Source organism: Schistocerca nitens, chromosome 7, assembly GCF_023898315.1.
Source record: "Schistocerca nitens isolate TAMUIC-IGC-003100 chromosome 7, iqSchNite1.1, whole genome shotgun sequence".
In the NCBI taxonomy this organism is placed as follows: Eukaryota; Metazoa; Arthropoda; class Insecta; order Orthoptera; family Acrididae; genus Schistocerca; species Schistocerca nitens.
Window position 1 is genome coordinate 632,254,023 of NC_064620.1, and position 20,784 is coordinate 632,274,806.

At 41.7% G+C, this 20,784-nt stretch overlaps 1 protein-coding gene across 1 annotated transcript in view; it reads right to left on the reverse strand.

Annotated features, from left to right (window-relative positions):
• Positions 1-20,784, reverse strand: part of LOC126195031 (DNA mismatch repair protein Msh6) — a 321,830-nt gene that overhangs the window by 156,264 nt on the left and 144,782 nt on the right. Inside the window, exons 12-13 of the mRNA XM_049933475.1 lie at positions 17,269-17,408; positions 5,878-6,012 (exon numbers count right to left, since the gene is read on the reverse strand). Coding sequence (XP_049789432.1) covers positions 5,878-6,012; positions 17,269-17,408 — 275 coding nt within the window. The remainder of the gene's footprint in view (positions 1-5,877; positions 6,013-17,268; positions 17,409-20,784) is intronic.

Consider the following 20,784-nt stretch of genomic DNA (forward strand, 5'->3'; position numbering starts at 1 on the left):
CAGGGCAACTGAAAGAAGAAATAAAAGGAGGGGGTGGGGGAAACAGGGAGAGCAGGGGTGCCCCAGAAATGCTGAGAGGGGTCAGGCACCAGCACCGCCACCTATCCGTCCTAATTCCCACACCCGACCACAACCACAACACAAAGGGGACAACATCAGGAGAAAGAGACGCAAGAGAAGAGGAAACAAAACCGCACTAAAGACCACACAAAACCTAGGGAAAGGCATCGAGAGTGTGGCTGGTGTAGAGGGAAGACCAAGGATTCCATAACCAATGCTAACACTAAATGAGGGACTCCAATTCCAGAGGAAAATTCAAGGACTTAAACCTTAGAAGCCAAACCACTTTGGTGAAGGAAACTGAGGACAGACATAACCAAGAACAGGTCATCCGCTAACCCAAGAGACAGAGAAGGTAGGAGGACACATTTAGTGCAGTGAGCCAAAATGGGAGGTTGTCCAGCAAAATATAGACCACCATGAGGGCAGCCCCACAGCCACAAAGTTGGGTGGGGAGGAGGGGGCCGCTCACTGCAGAGTAAAAAACCACGTGTCAACGTAGTATGGCCAATACGAAGATGACAAGAGGATGGCAGATTTCCACTGGGAGCGGCAGAGGGTAGAATGCCACAAGGTGGGAGTCTCCTCGATAGAGTGATGTTTATTACACAGTGGGATAGCCAGTCAAGAGTCAGTCCAAGATTGAGCAAAAAGAGATTTGATGTAAAGCAAATCCGCCCCTGGAGGAGTCAAGAACGCCCCACCGGGCAGCCAGACGATCAGCAAGTTCATTTCCCAGTATACCGAAGTGGCCAGGAATCCGAAGGAAACCAACCAAATAAGCAGAATCCCCAAGAACAGCGAGAAGGTTGTGGATGGCAGAGACCAATGGGTGGTGGGAAAGCTCTGAGTGATAGCCTGAAGACCACTCATTGAGTCCATATATAACAAAACTAGGGTAAGTGAGAACTATTTAATGAAGCAGAGAGCCCTATAAATAGCATAATTTTCACAGTGAACACCCCACACGTAACAGGCAAGAGATGGCACTCCATGCCAACAGAAGATGTGAAGGCATATCCCATTTAATAGGCAGATTTAGAGCCATTGGTGTAAAACACAATGGCATCCTGAAACCCCCGTAAGGACAAGGAGGGGAGATGGACAACACTGTGAAGAGATGCGAGGCGGAGCAAAATCGGTAACCCACATGAGGGTGGGCAACTGCTGCGAAAAGAATACAATAGGAGGGGTGAGCAGGGGAAGAGCAGATAGTGTTGGCATAGGAAACCAGGAGATGAGATTGGCATTGGTGCCTAAACGGATACCACAACGGTGAACTGGACCCAAGAGGAGCAGTGTGGAAGGTACAGCTGATCCATAAACCTCACAACCACAATCCATACAAGACACAAGTACTGCCCGGTAAAGGCGGAGAAGGATTGAACAATTCACACCGTAAGAGGTGTGGGCAAGGAAGCGAAAAACATCAAGTTTACAAAAAACATCCAAACTTCAGACAATGGATATGCGGCAACCAAGTGAGCTTGTTGCAAAAAGAAGAGCCAAGAAATGGATCTCAAGGGCCGTGGGTAGGTTTTGGGTGTTGAGATATGGCTCTAGATCAGGATGGGCCATAGTACGGCAACAGAAACACACCATCCTCGACTTACGGGGAGAGAATTGAAAACGGTGCGAGACTGTCCATGTGGAAGTGTGCCAGATGGCACTCTGGAGCTGTCGTTCTGCAGAATCTCTGAGTGGGAGCTAGCCCAAATACAGAAATCATCTACATACAATGCAGGGGTGGCCAATGGGCCAGCAGAGGCCACAAGTTCATTAATGGACATTTAATACGGAGCCCTCTCGGAACACCATTCTCCTGGGACCACAGAGAACTTAAAACAGTGCCAACCTGAACTCTGAATGACCAGTGGGACAGGAACTGGCAAATAAAAATCGGGAAGGTCCTCCAAAGTCATCACTCATGGAGCATAAGGAGACTGCAATGATGCCAAGCTGTGTCGTAGGCCTTAAGAAGATCGAAGAAAAATGCAACAAGATGGCAGTGTTGAGAAAAGGCCTGCCAAAGTGTGGTTTCCAATCAAAGGAGATGATCAATTGGAGACTACCCCCTCCTGAAAGCTACACTGTAAGGAGATAAAAGGTCCCTGGATTCAAGGATAACACTGAGCTAACAAACCACCATCCAGTATAGTAAACTCACAGGGACATTGGTCAGGCTGACTAGCTGGTAACTATCAAGGGACGATTGATTCTTGCCAGGCTTAAGGACAGCAACCACTGTCTCCCCATTGAGAGGGGAAAATACCATGGAGCCAAATATGGTTAAACAACCGAAGGAGATACTGTCGTCGTAGAGGACTGAGGTGTTGAACAATTGGTTATGGATGGAATCGGGGCCAGGAGCTGAATTGTGAGAAGAAAAGAGGGCCAGAAGACGCTCCCATTCAGTAAAATGTACATTGTAGAATTCTGCCTGACAAGGAGTAAAATATAAGCGGGAAGCTCAGCCCGCTGTTTACAGAGGAGGAAGGTAACTGTATAGGAGGTTGATGATGATGCCGCCAAAAAATGTGTTGCAAGGTGTTTCAAGAGCACTGATAGATATGTACAGAGGCCACCTGGAAGGGCAAGGTCCAGAATGGAAGACTGCCACTGACAACCGTGGAGGGTGTGGAGTTTAGTCCACACCTGTGATGAAGGGCTAAAGAACGCAGATGAAACAAAGCATTCCAACACACCTGTTTGCTCTGATTAAGTACCAGGATTTGACATGAAGACGTTTAAATTTAATATGACCGGCAGAGGACGGGTGCCACGGAGATGTTGCAAGAGCAATGGATAGCGGTGGTAATATCCGTGATCCACCAAGGAACTGGTTGATACCGAATGGGGCCTGTCAAGCAGGGAATGGGAATGTCAGCAGCATGGATTATCTTATCAGACAGATCACAGACGACTTCATCAACACAACCTGGCAAAGGTGGAAACACAACCAGGGAGAGGTATTAGAGGCCAATCAACACGATGGAAAGCCTAGCAGATAACCTGGTCATCAGGAAGTGGGAAGGGAAGAAGCGAATCAATATGAAAAGGTCACTATCAGAGATCACTGTGTGATGACCAGAGTAACAAAGGAAGAAGGGGGGGAATAGAGGAAAAGATTAATGGAACTCAATAGAATAATAATAATAATAATAATAATAATAATAATAAGTTTTGGAAAGATCTGTGATGTGCAGCAACATTTACGCTGCAGAGTTTCATATTACAATATGCTGCATACTTTTGTATTCATATTACGAAAGTATAGATTCAATACACGATACAGCACGTTAGTTTCCGAAGCACTGAAATTGACATTGAATGCGCTTTTGTAAGCCAATCATAGCTCATGTCACATGATCTCGCCAGCCAATGACAGCAGATAAATAGGAAATGTTAATGGTTTAAATTAATGTACATAATGTAATTACAAGAAAAGTTAAACTTTCACATACAATATTGGTCTTTAAGAGATTAATAAGCTAAGCGAAAAGCTAAGCTATCATGTATAATATTGGTCTTTTTTGCATGTGTTACACTTTAAGATACATCACACAAATGTGCCACTAAACTTTTAAATAACGATGATAATGTCTGGTCTTCTGGCCTCAAAATTCTTCTAAGTAACTAGTCCTCAATGTGTTAAGTTTTAAGTGAGAGTAAAACACTCTGTGATTTAAGAAATCCACTGCACATTCGCACACTTAACATAATTCATCTTGTGTAAAAGGAAATTTACTTTGAAACTAATGCTTTTGAAAGCATTATTCATAATATTTTCCCATGGCCTATTAGAAATAGCTTCATTTCAGCAGTTGCCAGAAAGTGCCAGAAAACAGACAGTACTGTGCGTGGACAGCTACGATGACTTAGGAAGCCCACATGTTCATGCATATATCGTATTAAGAGATCTTACATGATATCATAAAAGGAAGAGGACACTCCCAAGAGCATCGGAATTTCATAAACCATACTAAAAGGCATATTTTGGCTTAAAGTGCACACTCATATGTCCAGATTCACAATGAAGTAGGCCCCAACATGGTATTAAGCTTTTAAGTGCAGTTTTCGGGATGCAAATTTTCTTGGAGTACCCAATCCATATTGTCTTGTGTTTGGTTCTTTATTATGGCATAATGCCATACATGCCAGAAGATGAAATTCAGTGATCAGTTGAAACTAGCCAATAGTGCGGAATGAAACACTTCACATTTCTAATAAATTGACTGCCTCTGGGGAAAAGATTAATAAATGCCACATGAAAACAAAATAAAATCAGAAAACTGAAACTGATAACATATGTTAGCCTTCTGTAGTTACGTGAATGTATTTTAATTCACTTGACAGCTCCCAACCACAGAAATCTGTTTTGTTTTCATTTGATGTGTGAACAAAGAGGAAACAACAAAGTCACTAAATGTAAATACAGCTTACATAGAGACTAACCCCCTCCCCACTACAACCCAGACTGCTGTGCAGATGCGCGAATCTGGCAGCTTGGGTGCTGCCAGAAAAATTCTTCCAGGTAGCATCTGGCTGCGTGTTGCTACAGCTAACAGCCACACTTCAAGAAGCTGGAAGCAGGAGAATGTACTGTCCACACGCAACTCAACTGCACATGTACATGAGCCTGCAGGCAACTGCTCAAATGAACTTAATGTCAACAGTTGTGACATCAGGCTCATCGGCAGCAGTTTATTGTTATGAAGTATTCCATAGTCTTAGTCCTAAAGCCTTTGACACATTTTGATGTTTATCAGTTCTTACTGGTCAAAATTACAAAAAATTAACCAAAGACTAAAACAATGAAACATTTCCAGAATTCTAAAAAATTCCTGGGTTTTTCCTGTTTCTCTCCCAGATGAAAAAATTCCCGAGTTTTTACCAGATTTCCTGCAGTGTATACACACTGTTAGCGTATCTACCAAGTTTTGCTGCCACACATTGGATCTCCAAGAGTAGGTGCGCTTCAATTATAAACACCCAGTAATTGAAGAGGCTATTCCTTGACCATTGCTTGAACTTTTCCATTTTCCCCCATGGTCTTACTTTCGGCCCTGATGAAGGAACTTTATATAATTCAAGAAGCTAGAACATGCCATATTGTGTGTGTATCAGCAGCATTAAAAGTTCCATCTCTTGAAACTAATTACTGGCTAGTTATTCTGTCTTATAATTTTAAGTATACTCTAAGTAATATAATTGAAGAAGTTAAGCTTTCCAGACAACAGTCAACTGAAGTTCACTTGATCAGAATAATTTTATGGCACAGACTGCAAACAATGTTACTGCAGGTATGTTGAAATTTCAACAAGAACAGATATTCAGATAAAAATATCACAAACAAATATGACTTTTACTGAAGACTTTTTAAACTCTTTCTACATTGTTATTTGGAGGCATTATAAGAAAAGAAGTATTAATTTTAATGAACAATGATCAAGAGGCAATATTTATGAACAAAAGGTTGACTTTGAAGAAGTGCAGGAGGAGGTGGGAAACGTCCCCACCTCCCTTTCCTTAAAGATTACCAGCTTAGTTCATTACCACTCATGTGAAGATCATTTTGTCATGTTTTGCTGTGAGTCACAACAGGCGATGGTAGCAAATGGAAAATATAATGGATAAGGATCAAGCCCTTTATACTGCAAAATAGAGGTCCCATGCAACACTTTAAAAGCAGTGTAACTACTACTTTACATCAAACTGAAGCCACAATTATGTTGCTTAATAAAATGTGCCAATGTAACAAAAAAGTCCTTAAAAGATATGTACAAATGTCTAACTGAAGCAGTAAACAATACTTACCTGAACAGGCGGATGATGTGCTAGCAGAGTCCGTAGTCTAGACCTATGCCGATCATCAGAAAACTGCCCAAAATTAAATGTACCTATAGATGTGTCAATGAAACACACCCCAAATACTGGAACACAGGAACCCACCTGGAATAAAATGCTTCAGATTAATTCAACCTCTTACACTGTGTACATGTATGACTCATACAGAAAACAGCAATGGAGGATAAGACAGATTGCTCCTCACCATACAAAAATGACTCGTTAAGTTGCAGACAGGCACAATTAAAAGGCACATCCCTCATGCCCATGGTCTTACCGCTTCTGAACATTACCTTTCCCAATGTCCTTCAGATTCAAAACCTAATACTTCATTCCTTATACACCTTACTAACTTTATCCTAACCCACACCTACTTCTCCTTTGAAAGGAATGTATACAAACAAATCTGCAGCACAGCCATGGGGCTATGCATGGCAATCTCCTATGCTAACCTGTTCATGGGGCACCTAGAGGAGATCTTCCCATCTACAGGAGATCTTCCTACCATCTCGAAACACCAAACCCTTTACCCTGATACAGTTTCATTGTCGATACCTTCATGATCTGAACTCACTGCCAAGACACCTTACCCCCATTCCTTAACAAACTCAAAATCTTCCCACGTATCTGCTTCACATTGTCCTCCTCAACAGTGTGTGCCATCTTCTTGGACACAGAGTTTCTCCTCTATGTTTACTTCCACACCAAAAAATCCCTCTCATACAGCCTGGCCACCTGGGGACAGCGTACCTGCAGTGACAAGTACTCCCTTACCCAGTATACCGAGGGTCTCAACTAGGTCTTCACAGACTGGCACTATCCCCAAACCTAGTCCACAAACAGATCTCCCGTGTCATTTCCCCTCATAACCCCAATCCTCCCACCGCTACCAAGAGCCACCCATGAAAGTGTGTCCCCTTCATCACCCAATACCACCCTGGACTGGAACAACTGCGTCACATCCGTTGTCAGGATTTTGATTATCTATCACTATGCACTGAAATCAGGAACATCTTACTCAAGAGCCTTTCTACCCATCATCATAGAGTGATGTTCCACTGCCCTTCCAATCTCCGCAACATCTTTCACCATTTCTATGCCACTCCCAGTCACACCTCTGGCCACAATGATCATATCCCCGTGGAAGACCCAGGTCCAAGTCCTGCCCAATCTACCCACACAGCACTTCTTATCCAATCCTGTCACTGGCTTAGCCTGCCCTATCGGTGGCTTGGCCACCTGTGAAGACAGCCATGTCATATACCAGCTCTGCTGCAGTCACTGCACAGCTTTTTATACTGTTATGACTCTAGCTGTCCACCAGGATGAACGGCCACCACCAAACTGTGGCCTAGAGCAAAGTACACCACCCTGTGGCACAACATGCAGCTGAACATAACATGCTTGATTTCAACTGCAACTTCACTTCGTGAGTCATCTCGATCCTTCTCTCTACCACCAGCTTTCCTGAACTGCACTGTGCGAGTTATCCTTATAACGCATTCTCTGCTCCTGTAATTATCCTGGTCACGACCAAAGGTAACATATCATCCCCATACCCTTCAACCATCAGTTTCTGCATCATCTGACCTATCACCACCACCTCATTCTCATCTCCCACTTTCTTTGTTTGCTGCCCCCTGCCAATGAACCTACCCACCTTTCCTCACTCCTCTCGTTTTTTCGCTGTTTTACCCATCTCCCTGCCCCACAACCGCAAGATGCGAGCCTGCACACACTTCAGACATGCTCCCCCCCCCCCCCCCCCTCCCCTACTGTTCCCCTTACAAGTATCATCCCAGACTGCAACTTCCATCCTACATGATAGTTAATCTGGTCCCAGCTGCTAGAGTGCCGAATTGGTGGTCATGTGTAGGTCAGCTGTGCCTGCTTGTGTGAACGAATGGTGAGTGTTTCTCTTTTGCTCACGAAGGCTGTGGCCAAAAGCTTTGAGTAAGTGTCTTAATTGTGCCTGCCTGAAACTTAATGTGTCATCTTTATAACAAGATGGCAGTGTTGAGAAAAGGCCTGCCAAAGTGTGGTTTCCACATAGTTGGTATTCCTACCTGGAGTTTCCAATGTTTGATTTTGCAGAGGAAACGAGCGTGTATTATTGAATAATTATCTTTATTTAGTTATTTTCATAATGCTCAAATAAGGGAAAGTTTTACCCATCTCCCTGCCCCACAACCGCAAGATGCGAGCCTGTTGGTATTCTAGTCCCTGCACACACTTCAGACATGCTCCCCCCCCCCCCCCCCCCGCTCCCCTACTGTTCCCCTTACAAGTATCATCCCAGACTGCAACTTCCATCCTACATGATAGTTAATCTGGTCCCAGCTGTTGTCATTAATAGGTCATAAAGAAGCAGATAGTAACAAATTTACAGAAATAAAGTTAGTTAACTACGCAATCATCTTGCTGCCACACTATTCACTATAATGCACCTTACAACTTCTTGCATAAATGCTATGTGCCAAATTCCTTTTTGTTCTTGATTAGAGACCAGTCAATCAGAAACTTTCCCTTTACTGTCTTGGTTCGATTTCTTACCACACCTCATAATATTCACCATGCCTTATACAGGCATTTGGTAATTTCCATCACTTGAAATTCAGATTTTAATGAGAAAATTTACTATCTAGATATGCAACAATGATGAAGCAAGTTCCCCAATATTCTGAATTTCTAGATACGTGATGTCTTGTGGCAATGGTTGCTGAAGATTAAGAAATATGTCTGAAACTTAAATCATACTTAATATGCTAATCACAAGGTAGTGATAAAGGAGAGGAATGGGGAGGGGAAAGACAAGCAGGTGCACAGGCAGAGGATGGCACACAAATAAAGTGACAGGACAAGAATCAGAAGGAGGTAATAGGACAAAGAGGGTGGAAGCTATTGGGTAGAGGGTGTGAGGACAGTAGGTTACCATAGGTTGAGGCTGAGATAATTTGAGAAGCAGAGCATGTACTGCATTTTAAGGACAATTCCCAACTACAGAGTTCAGGAAAGCTGGTGGTGGAGGGAAGGATCTAGATGGCTAGGGTAGTGAAGCAGCCACTGAAATCAAGCATGTTTTGCTCAGCTACGATGTTGTGCCACAGGATGGTCTACTTTGCTCTTGGTCACAGTTTGGTGGTGGCTGTTCATCCTGGTGGATAGTAAGAGTGGAGAGCAGCTATGAGGTGGGTGAGGGTCGTGTTCTGCGCGCGCGCATGGCAAAAATCTGTGAAAAAATGTGAACATTACTGCCATCACTATACAGTCTGAAGGCAACAAATAATACAGTGAAACTTCTGTTTCATGTTGTCCAGACTTAAAAAGTGCAGAATCGAGGAAATCATTAAAACTCCCGAAAAACGAGCAAAATCATATGTAATTGGCATAAAAGTGCAATCCTCTCCAATGCTTTGTGGTAATGAATTACATCAGTTCTTAAAAAGTTACAGATGTGTAACACCAAATAAAAATTCATCAAAAAACTGAAATTGTTATCTGGGCACAAGGTAATCGAGTTATTTTCCGACATGCTGCGACCACAAATTATACATCAAAACACACATTTTTGAGAGATCTTTCCTTTGTGCTCACCCAGAAAAAGAGCAAACATTGATGAACATGGTGAATTGAATGGAAAACTGATGTACGGTGGAAAATGTTGAAATCTAACCTGTGTGTGTGTTTTTCTTCTATAGCCAATGGCAGTGCAGCAAGCTCTGGTGATGCGAGGGCAGAGACTTCTAGTGTATTGATTGTAAAATTTTCCTTGTTCTTTTGCTGAATAGTCAAAGCGGAGATTTTTGTGGTGTTGCCAACATGCGCTGTTTGCACTTCGAACTCGTTGCTTGCTGTAGTGTAAACACAGGCTGTTTCATGAAAGCAAATATGTACGCACAAGTTTTCCTTCACATGTGGTACTTATTTACACCAATTAATATGAAACAAGTTAAGCCTGCTTGAGATTTCAGCGTTTCTCTGCCCCAACAATCTGTTACATTTACAACAATTGTCTGCTATCACAACATTTTAAACACCATTGATGACTATAACAAAGACGATCAACTGTTCACCAAAATGTGGTGCCGCACGTAGCAAAGAGAGTAGACTACACTGGCTGCAGTCCGTAGAGGCATGATATGTTCCCAATTCTGTTGACAGGCACTGAACAGAACTACCGTAAATAAAATTATTGCATGGTAGTGAAGGGCATACGAGATTGAACTACATAAATTAAACCTAAGTGGAAGCTGTGGCCCCTCTATTTGCGATTTACCAATGACATCAGTCATACTTTAGAGCAACCCACCAAGAAAGCTTGCTGTTCACCATTCTATATTCCTGCAGCCAACAGATTAGTGTGACGAAGTCATGCTAGACGCCTATCAGCTGCAGGTCAAAAACAGACATTCAAGCTGTTGTAATCTAACAGTTTTCGCTGTATTCCACAGTTCTCAGTTTATTTCACGATGTAGGCTATAAATGTTTGCTATTTTCGAGAAGAACATAAAATGAAAGAACCTTCAAAACTGCAGTTTTAAGGTATAATTTGTGATAGTAGTGTGTTGGAAAATGGTTCAATTACCTCGTATATCATTAGCAAAAGTGATAGTCTTTTCAATTACTTTCCGTATAGTATTACTAGTGCCAAAACTCACCTTTTTTCCTAACAACTATCAAATGACGTCAAATTTTGAAATTTATTTCTTGTTTGTTTACGGTTTTGCAATTTACTTATGTGAGTTGACATTATGACTGTTGGTAAAATTGCTAACTAGGAGGAGAAGAATGAAATTCTTGCACAGACCGATTTACAGCTTCCGTGTCTGTTTATACTTTATAATCCAGTATTTTAGTTTCATAGGCTAAGATGTTGTTGTTGTTGTTGTTGTAGTCTTCAGTCCTGAGACTGGTTTGATGCAGCTCTCCATGCTACTCTATCCTGTGCAAGCTTCTTTATCTCCCAGTACCTACTGCAACCTACATCCTTCTTAATCTGCTTAGTGTATTCATCTCTTGGTCTCCCTCTCCGATTTTTACCCTCCACGCTGCCCTCCAGTGCTAAATTTGTGATCCCTTGATGCCTCAGAACATGTCCTACCAACCGATCCCTTCTTCTAGTCAAGTTGTGCCACAAGCTCCTCTTCTCCCGAATTCTGTTCAATACCTCTTCATTAGTTATGTGATCTATCCATCTAATCTTCAGCATTCTTCTGTAGCACCACATTTCGAAAGCTTCTATTCTCTTCTTGTCCAAACTATTTATCGTCCATGTTTCACTTCCATACATGGCTACACTCCATACAAATACCTTCAGAAACGACTTCCTTACACTTAAATCTATACTCAATATTAACAAATTTCTCTTCTTTAGAAACGCTTCCCTTGCCATTGCCAGTCTACATTTTATATCCTCTCTACTTCGACCATCATCAGTTATTTTGCTCTCCAAATAGCATAACTCCTTTACTACTTTAAGTGTATCATTTCCTAATCTAATTCCCTCAGCATCACCCGATTTAATTCAACTACATTCCATTATCCTCGTTTTGCTTTTGTTGATGTTCATCTTATGTCCTCCTTTCAAGACACTGTCCATTCCATTCAACTGCTCTTCCAAGTCCTTTGCAGTCTCTGACAGAATTACAATGTCATCGGCGATCCTCAAAGTTTTTATTTCTTCTCCATGGATTTTAATACTTACTCCGAATTTTTCTTTTGTTTCCTTTACTGCTTGCTCAATGTACAGATTGAATAACATCGGGGAGAGGCTACAACCCTGTCTCAATCCCTTCCCTACCACTGCTTCCCTTTCATGCCCCTCCACTTTTATAACTGCCATCTGGTTTCGTACAAATTGTAAATAGCCTTTCGCTCCCTGTATTTTACCCCTGCCACCTTCAGAATTTGAAAGAGAGTATTCCAGTCAACATTGTCAAAAACTTTCTCTAAGTCTACAAATGCTAGAAACGTAGGTTTGCCTTTCCTTAATCTTTCTTCCAAGATAAGTCATAGGGTCAGTATTGCCTCACGTGTTCCAACATTTCTACGGAATCCAAACTGATCTTCCCCGAGGTCGGCTTCTACCAGTTTTTCCATTCGTCTGTAAAGAATTCGCGTTAGTATTTTGCAGCTGTGACTTATTTTCACATCTGTCAACACCTGCTTTCTCTGGGATTGGAATTATTATATTCTTCTTGAAGTCTGAGGGTATTTTGCCTGTCTCATACATCTTGCTCACCAGATGGTAGAGTTTTGTCAGGACTGGCTCTCCCAAGGCTGTCAGTAGTTCTAACGGAATGTTGTCTACTCCCGGGGCCTTGTTTCGACTTAGGTCTTTCAGTGCTCTGTCAAACTATTCACGCAGTATCATATCTCCCATTTCATCTTCATCTTAATCCTCTTCCATTTCCATAATATTGACCTCAAGAACATTGCCCCTGAATAGGCCCTCCATATACTCCTTCCATCTTTCTGCTTTCCCTTCTTTGCTTGGAACTGGCTTTCCATCTGAGCTCTTGATATTCATACAAGTGGTTCTCTTTTCTCCAAAGGTCTCTTTAATTTTCCTGTAGGCAGTATCTACCTTACCCTTAGTGAAATGCGCCTCTACATCCTTACATCTGTCCTCTAGCCATGCCTGCTTAGCCATTTTTGCTTCCTGTCGATCTCATTTTTGAGACGTTTGTATTCCTTTTTGCCCGCTTTATTTACTGATTTTTATATTTTCTCCTTTCATCAATTAAATTCAGTATTTCTTCTGTCACCCAAGGATTTCTACTAGCTCTCGTCTTTTTACCTATTTGATCCTCTGCTGCCTTCACTACTTCATCCCTCAAAGCTACCCATTCTTCTTCTACTGTATTCCTTTCCACCATTCTTGTCAATTGTTCCCTTATGCTCTCCCTGAAACTCTGTACAACCTCTGGTTTAGTCAGTTTATCCAGGTGCCATCTCCTTAAATTCCCACCTTTTTGCAGTTTCTTCAATTTTAATCTACAGTTCACAACCAATAGATTGTGGTCAGAGTCCACATCTGCCCATGGAAATGTCCTACAATTTAAAATCTGGTTCCTAAATCTCTGTCTTATCATTATATAATCTATCTGAAACCTGTCAGTATCTCCAGGCTTCTTCCACGTATACAACCTTCTTTTAAGATTCTTGAACCAAGTGTTAGCTATGATTAAGATATGCTCTGTGCAAAATTCTACCAGGCAGCTTCCTCTTTCATTTCTTCCCCCCAATCCATATTCACCTACTATGTTTCCTTCTCTCCCTTTTCCCACTATCGAATTCCAGTCACCCACGAGTGCAAACATTAATACGGCATTTTAAGAAAAGGTAACGTTCAAAAGCGGAAGTGTTATCCTTCAAAAAACATTGCTCAGTTCTCAACCCAGATCAATATTTAATTTGATTATGAGAGACTGTAATGATAGTGAGTGGTCAGCAAATTACATCCTGTAGCCAATCATGGAAATCTATACCAAGTTCTTAGGCTTTTTAGGAAAGTTTACCAACTTTAACCTGCAGTTTGCCTGCAGCCGTTTCTAGTCAGAATTGAATTGACTTTAAAATACGATAAGCACTCGAGAATAGTTTTCATTTTCACAAGAGACTGTGAGTGTATTTCATGCTGCAATATTGTCAGTGCTCACTGTCCTGTATAATAAGAATGGAAAGGGTGTATCAGCTGCTGGTTCTGCGCAGCCTATGAGAAAGCAAAATGCAGACAATTCGCCTGGAAGCAACAGACACTGCAACATTCTCATGTTAATACAGAAGCGAAATCAGATATCTATTCGGATGAATACAGCTGGGTTCTAAAATCCTGTGGTAGCCACAACCTCAGGAACCGTAACATTTGGAAGAAACAGCCATACATTTGTGACAATGAATATATAATTTTCACAGTTGTGCTATAGGATTATGATGATTAACAATAGTGATAACACAGACACAGTGTTAGTAAGCAAAAATGTTGTAATAAAAAATAAAAAAACTTTATATTGATTAAACAGTTTGTAATATTGATTAGTGAGACTATATTAAAAATTAATTTTTCTCAAGAAGCCTCTTCACAAAAAGGTGGTCCTCTTATAACAGAGTCATCTTACACTTGATTAAATATGGTAAATTGTTTATTATTTCAAAAGTAATCACAGTAACTGTTAATATATTTATCCCATTGTGAGATAAGATGGCGCATGGCTTCATGGAAACATTTTTGCAATTGTCTACAGAACCACAATTCCATCTACATGTGCACCTCTTTGTCCAAAGAAAATCTATGGCCACGAATGTCTTTCTTCAGAGCTCCAAAAATATGAAAATCATAACGGGAGAGATCGGGGACTATATGGAGGATGTGTAAGAGATTCCCAGACAGCTTCTGGAGCATAGTCAAAACGCCAGCCTACACGTTGCAAAGGTTGTTTTGACTATGGTGCAGAAGTTTCACTGGGAAGCACTCACACATCCTCCACGCAGTCCTGATCTCTCCCCATCGGATTTCCATATTTCTAAAGACCTGAAGAAAGACATTTGTGGTTGTTGATGTGCTTTGTATGAAAAGGTGCATACCTTGGTACAATCATGGTCCATAGGCAACCGCAAACATTTTTCCACATAGGCATTAGCTGTCGAGTCTCACTGTAGGATAAAAGTATTTAGTTGTTGTTGTTTTCTTCAGCCCAGAGACTAGTTTGATGCAGCTCTCCATGCTACTCTACCCTGCGCAAGCTTCTTCATCTCCAAGCCTATATCCTTCTGGATCTGCTTAGTGTATTCATCTCTTGGTCTCCCTCTACAATTTTTACCCTCCACGCTGCCCTCCAATACTACATTGGTGATCCCCTGATGCCTTAGAACATGTTCTACCAACTGTTCCCTCCTTCTAGTCAAGTTGTGCCACAAACTCCTCTTCTCCCCAATCCTATTCAATACCTCCTCATTAGTTACGTGATCTAACCATATAATCTTCAGCATTCTTCTATAGCAACAGCTTTCGAAAGCTTCTATTCTCTTCTTGTCTAAACTATTTATTGTCCATGTTTCACTTCCATACATGGTTACACTCCGTACAAATACTTAAATCTATACTCGATGTTAACAAATTCCTTTTCTTCAGAAACGCTTTCCTTGCCATAGCCAATCTACATTTTATATCCTCTCTACATCAACCATCATCAGTTATTTTGCTTCCCAAATAGCAAAACTCATTTACTACTTTAAGTGTCTCATTTCCTAATCTAATTGTCAGCATCACCTGATTTAATTTGACTACATTCCATTATCCTCATTTTGCTTTTGTTGATGTTCATCTTATATTCTTATGAACAGTTATGGGGATTATTTTTGAAATAACAAAAAGTTTACGTACTTTGTTTCCATCTGCCTTGTTTTCATTTGAGCGTCCCTCATGCAGAACATGTGCATTCAAATGAGATCATTTGTCTTTAGGGAAATAAAGATACCGATCTGCTCACCTTTATATATGGTACTGACTGCACAAGCTATACGGATGAAATCTTGAAGGGTTACGTATTAGGTCTACAACATTGCTTCCACCATTTTGCAGTAGACGGCATTAGTGGAAAGTAGTGGTGCAAGTCGTAGGTTGTAAGTGCCATACAGTAAGCTTAGGCATTTGAGAACATAACACAATCAAAATATCAGACGATTTCTGATTGCATCTTAAAGTTATTCTCAGCTGAATAGGTCAATTTACGAGCCCGATTCTCGTCATCTGCAGGAGGTTTTAATTTTTGGCTTTGATATGAAGAAATCTGCGGCTGAGGCTCATAAAAACCTCGGCAAGACCTATGATGAGACGCCTGTTAGTAACAGAACTTTGCAGCAAATGGTTTCCATGCTTCAAGAACAGTGATTTTGATGTTGAAGACCGGCATGGTTGTGAAAGAGAGAAAGCTTTTGATGCTACTGCAACAGACAGGAACAATCACAGGAGGTCGTTATCGGAAGCAATTTATGTGTTTGAGCTGAGCACTGAAAGACAAACGGCCACAATACAGTGATAGAGATGAAAATATGATTTTGCGGCATAACAATGCACGACCCCAAGTTGAAAATCCCATCAAAACATACTTGGAAACGTTGAAATGGGAAGTTCTAACCCGCCTGCTGTATTCTCCAGATACTCCTCCCTCTGACTGCCACCTTCCTCAATCTATGGCTCATGACCTAGCTGACTAGCACTTGCGGTCATATGAACAAGTGCAAAATTGGATCGCTTCATGGCTCCCCTCAAAAGATGCCCAGTTTATACACTATGAGATTCATATGCAGCCCTAAAGCTAGGAGAAAGCAGTGGTCAGTGACTGCCAATACATTGAATTGTAAATGTTTTGTAAGTTTTTTTACAATGAAGTCTCAAACTTCGAGAAAAAATGGCAGAAGCAAAGTTGTAGACCTGGTACATTGTTTTCCAGGCACTAGTGATACTGTAACTCTAAAAAATGAAAATGACTGACCACAAAGGGCCTTTCTCTCATATGACTCTTTTCGAGAGCACCAGCATTGTTGTTGCTGTTGCTGTTGTTGCCATTTCTTTGATCTGAAGACTGGTTTGATGCATTTCTCCATGCTACTCTATACTGTTGAAGCCTCTTCATTTCTGAATAACTAGTACAACCTACTTTGATCTGTAACTACTTGCTGTTTTTGCCCCTTAGCCTCTCTCCACCCTTTTTAACCCCCACACTTCCCTCAATTAGTAAAGTCATCATTCTTTCATGCTTCTGGAAACATCTTGTCAACCAATTTTTTTTTTTTTTTTTTTTTTTTTTTAAAAAAGCTAAAGGCCATACTCCCGACCTAACTCAAATGGAGTATTTTTGTAAAAATGTGGTACATCACATAATGTGCACACCTCCTCTATTTTATCAATGGCTCAAGGTACTGAAATACTATTTTTGATTAGTAACAGCAGACAAAAATGCTATGCAGTTAATACTTCACACTTTTTCACATCAAAAAATGAACTAGTTACTTTTTTCCTCGCAAGAGATTGTGTGCTTTCCTTAAAGTCTTACAAGAGACTTTGAGCAGATGTGTACAATAAGTGGGAAATACTAGAGTAAACAAAACAAAGACCCCTTTCTTTTTAAATAGGGGACAGATAAACACTTCAAGGAATCGAAGCGTAGGTGAGACAGTAACAGAAGAAATACTTCACAAGTTTTTGCTGAAAACAACAAAACTAAAGACAAAGCAACACAAATTCCAAAATGGATAACTGAGTAAATTTGCAAATACATAATGAACAAGGAAAAGAAATACAACGTTAAAAACAATGCTAAAGTATAGACAACTATAGCATAGATAGGTATTTATTACCATTTCTGTCAGTGAGAGTAAATAGTGGTTTTCATTGTCTCCTATGTCCACATCTATAGGCCCAAATGTTATTGTTCCTTTGGTGATTAACTGGCAGACTTCTCTCCTTACTACTTTGTCATACTTTGTTGTCTTTTTTGCTGTAAGAGAAATTACTGGCATATATTCATTAAATTCCAACAATTACAATAAATGGGAGCAGACATAACAATACCCAACATTTAACATTTCTGATAATAATACAAATTACTACAAAATAGGTAATAAATTGGACCAACTGAAGCAATTTGTACTCTTTTTCTCGACTAATATTCATCAGCACAGTCTAAAACACAGTTACATTTCAAGACATCTATAAAGTCTACAATAGCAACAATGCAAGAGTTTTATTGCATTATCAAGCTTTACAACCTGTTGAATATAACAGCAACAGAAACTTATTTCCACAGAGCATACAGTTAGTGTCCCATGTCTCATAGTAAATTTTTCACTTGATCTAAGCCTTTTAAACATAAACGTCAGAGTCGTGGGTTGTATGGAGGGATGAGAGCGGCCAACACGGCAGCCATGCTTGAGGACATGCCCATGACTGTTACGAGACCTCACAAAAATGTTGGCCTTGTCGATTGGAAGTGTTTACAGAACCATTTGAGCACTTTCTACATGGACTGCTAGATTGGTTACTCCAGTTCAAAAACATGGACAGCTAGGGACATATCATTATGTTGCCAAGTAGTGAGTTTACTGGCTGTAAGCCAAATGAAAAATGAATAAGACATGCAGAAAGTGAGTGTATGTGGGGTGGGGGGGGGGGAGTTGATGGAGTTAGAGGGACCAAATTATGAGGTCATCAGTCCATCCGTACATCATATATGTGTCAAGCCAGGAAAAGTCCTCAGAGACGAAGAACACGGAAGACTAATCCTGATGAACACGACTGGAACAGAGACTCAATAAAACCAAGAGACAGAAGCATGAGGAGTAAGAGGGTGAAGTTGGGTGAGCGGCTCTGTCCAGAAAGCAGCTGGAGGCCCCTAGGACACATTATGTGAGGGTAGATGAACTCTCTACAAGCAACAGCTGTTTCCTCACCCTCCATTAACCCAATTATACTACCAGCGTGGACAAGTTGATAAAACTCAGGAAAGAGAATCATGACACCAAGACAGGAACTCAACAACAGACGTAAAAGGATGAGAATAATTAAACAGGTGGGAAGGGTGATACCAAGACTAGACCACCAAGCAAGGACAGCCGTGGGCCCCATGGGTCAGAGCAAGTGACGGGGCACCACTCCAATCCCTCAGCTGACTTATGAGGCCAATGTGCCCCACCTCACACAGAGGAGTAGAAACCACCTTCATGAGTAAAATGTAAAATCAAGTCAGTCACTTTGGCATCATCTGCCAGCACGAGAGGCAGCATTTCAGCAAGTTTTAGGTTTCACAATAAAGTGACCACATCAGGGCAGTCCAGTATGTTGGCCTCTGTTAGACGGACACCAGACTAATAATGGGGTGGCTTCCCATGTTGTAGGATGTGGCGATGGATCAGCCAAGTGTAGCCAATGTGAACTCGACAGAACCATAGAATCCTTGTGAGAAGCACAAAGCGAAGACTGCAACATGATCCCCTTTCTTATTTGTAGTTTGTCTGGAGACAACAGAACACGCCAGTCACAGTTCCAAGCCTCCTCCAATTGACAGCAGAGAATCAACTGAAGATCCAGTTACGGTATCCCCATCTCCAAAGTTGACATCCTCGCAGCCAGAAAGCTATGCGCAGAAAGCAACGGGTTTTCTCAGTTGTGCGCATGACGTCACGGTGGAAGCAAATCCGATCAGCACCTTCATTCCCTGGGATCCAAACAAAGATGAGCAACAAAGAAAGTAGATCCTGGGTAGACACAACCAATGGGTGTCAAAGTAGCACTGGTCAAGAGCCTAAAGACTACTCAGGGAGACACTGCTGATTATAGAAGTCTCACTGGTGCACGAATGAAGGTGGCTGAGGGCTCAAACGATGGCCACCAATTCTGTGGGACCGATGACCATCGCAGTCTGGTCCCTTTCATCCCACAAACCAACCAACCACCAATTCTGCAGTGAATACACTGCATGGTTTGGCAGGAAGTGTAGTTCACTGCACATTGCATGTCTGTAGGCAAAACCGGTTCATCTGTCAAACATAGAGCAGTGAATGTATACCACTTATAATGAAGGCCAGGAAAAGGTGACAAAAACTCATGGAGGTCAGAAGTTTTTGGTCCAAAGGATAAGTAGAGACAGATCCAAGGATGGGGTACACACCATAAGAGCATACACAACTGCTCTCTGACAAGAGGTGAAAGTAGGGGAAGTTGGAGTTCAGAGCAGAAATCCTGTATGCGAACTGTGATCATGGCTCCAGTCCTTGGCCTCTGTTGTGGGAGTTGAATCTCTTTAACAGGAAAAAGGAACAGTAGTTCAAATGCTCAGGGGAGCAGGAAATGTGTATCTATGTTTAGCAGCAGTAGAGAGACCCGGCCCCTGCAGTTAAGACTGTTCATAGGGCTGGTCTAAAAGGCATATTTCACAAGTAGGGCCCCACAATGGTGAGTAAGGACCAGCAACCGCAATCCACAGCAACTGGGCATCAAAGACAAGTCCCAAAAAGTGATAAGACTTCACCACATTGACCAGTCGGTTGTCGAGCTAAAGGTCTGATAGTGGAAGGAAAGTAAAATGGCAACAGAAGTGCAAGACACATATCTTGGTGGCTGAAAACTGGAAGCCATGGGTAAGAGACCAGGATATGCCTTTTTGGCGCATCCTGCAGTCAGTGTTCAGCAAACCCACAGAGCAATTGCAAATGCAAAAGACTTAAGTATATGGGGAGATTGAAACTACAGACCCCAAAGCTGCACTAGACCATGGCTAGCCACTATAAAAAGGCCCACATTCAATACAGAGCATTGCAGGACCCAAAAAGGGAATCCCGGTCAGACCTAGAGCAAATTAAATATTGTAGGAGGCATTTCTCATCTGGTCTCTCTACCCTGTGTTCCTCCCGCAGCATAGCCAGGCAGGAACCACTGTGGAGTCATCTCTCCACATTGTAGTAATCCCTTCCTTCAGAAGAGACTGCGGGGTCTGAAAGTCATCCACCTTGGTGGCACACACTCCAAATAGTGGCTCTCCCATGGGTACCAGCCTGCCACAGCAATGACTACCTATGTAGGTGACCATGCCCCAGAGTCCTCATGCCCCAGCCATGACAGGTACATACTCATAAGCATACACTTGGACACTTGGGTTTGCAGTGCAGGCACGAATAGTCAGAGAAAGAGAGAGAGAGAGAGAGAGAGAGAGAGAGAGAGAATAAGAATAACCAGCAGCAGTTTTCCTGATCACAATTTCTTTATTATTGAAATATGGCATCTACACCTTCAGACATTATGTCCAAAGCGCTCCAAAACATAGTGATGTTCATTGTCTCCTATATCCACATCCTTAGGTCCCAATGATGTTGTCAATT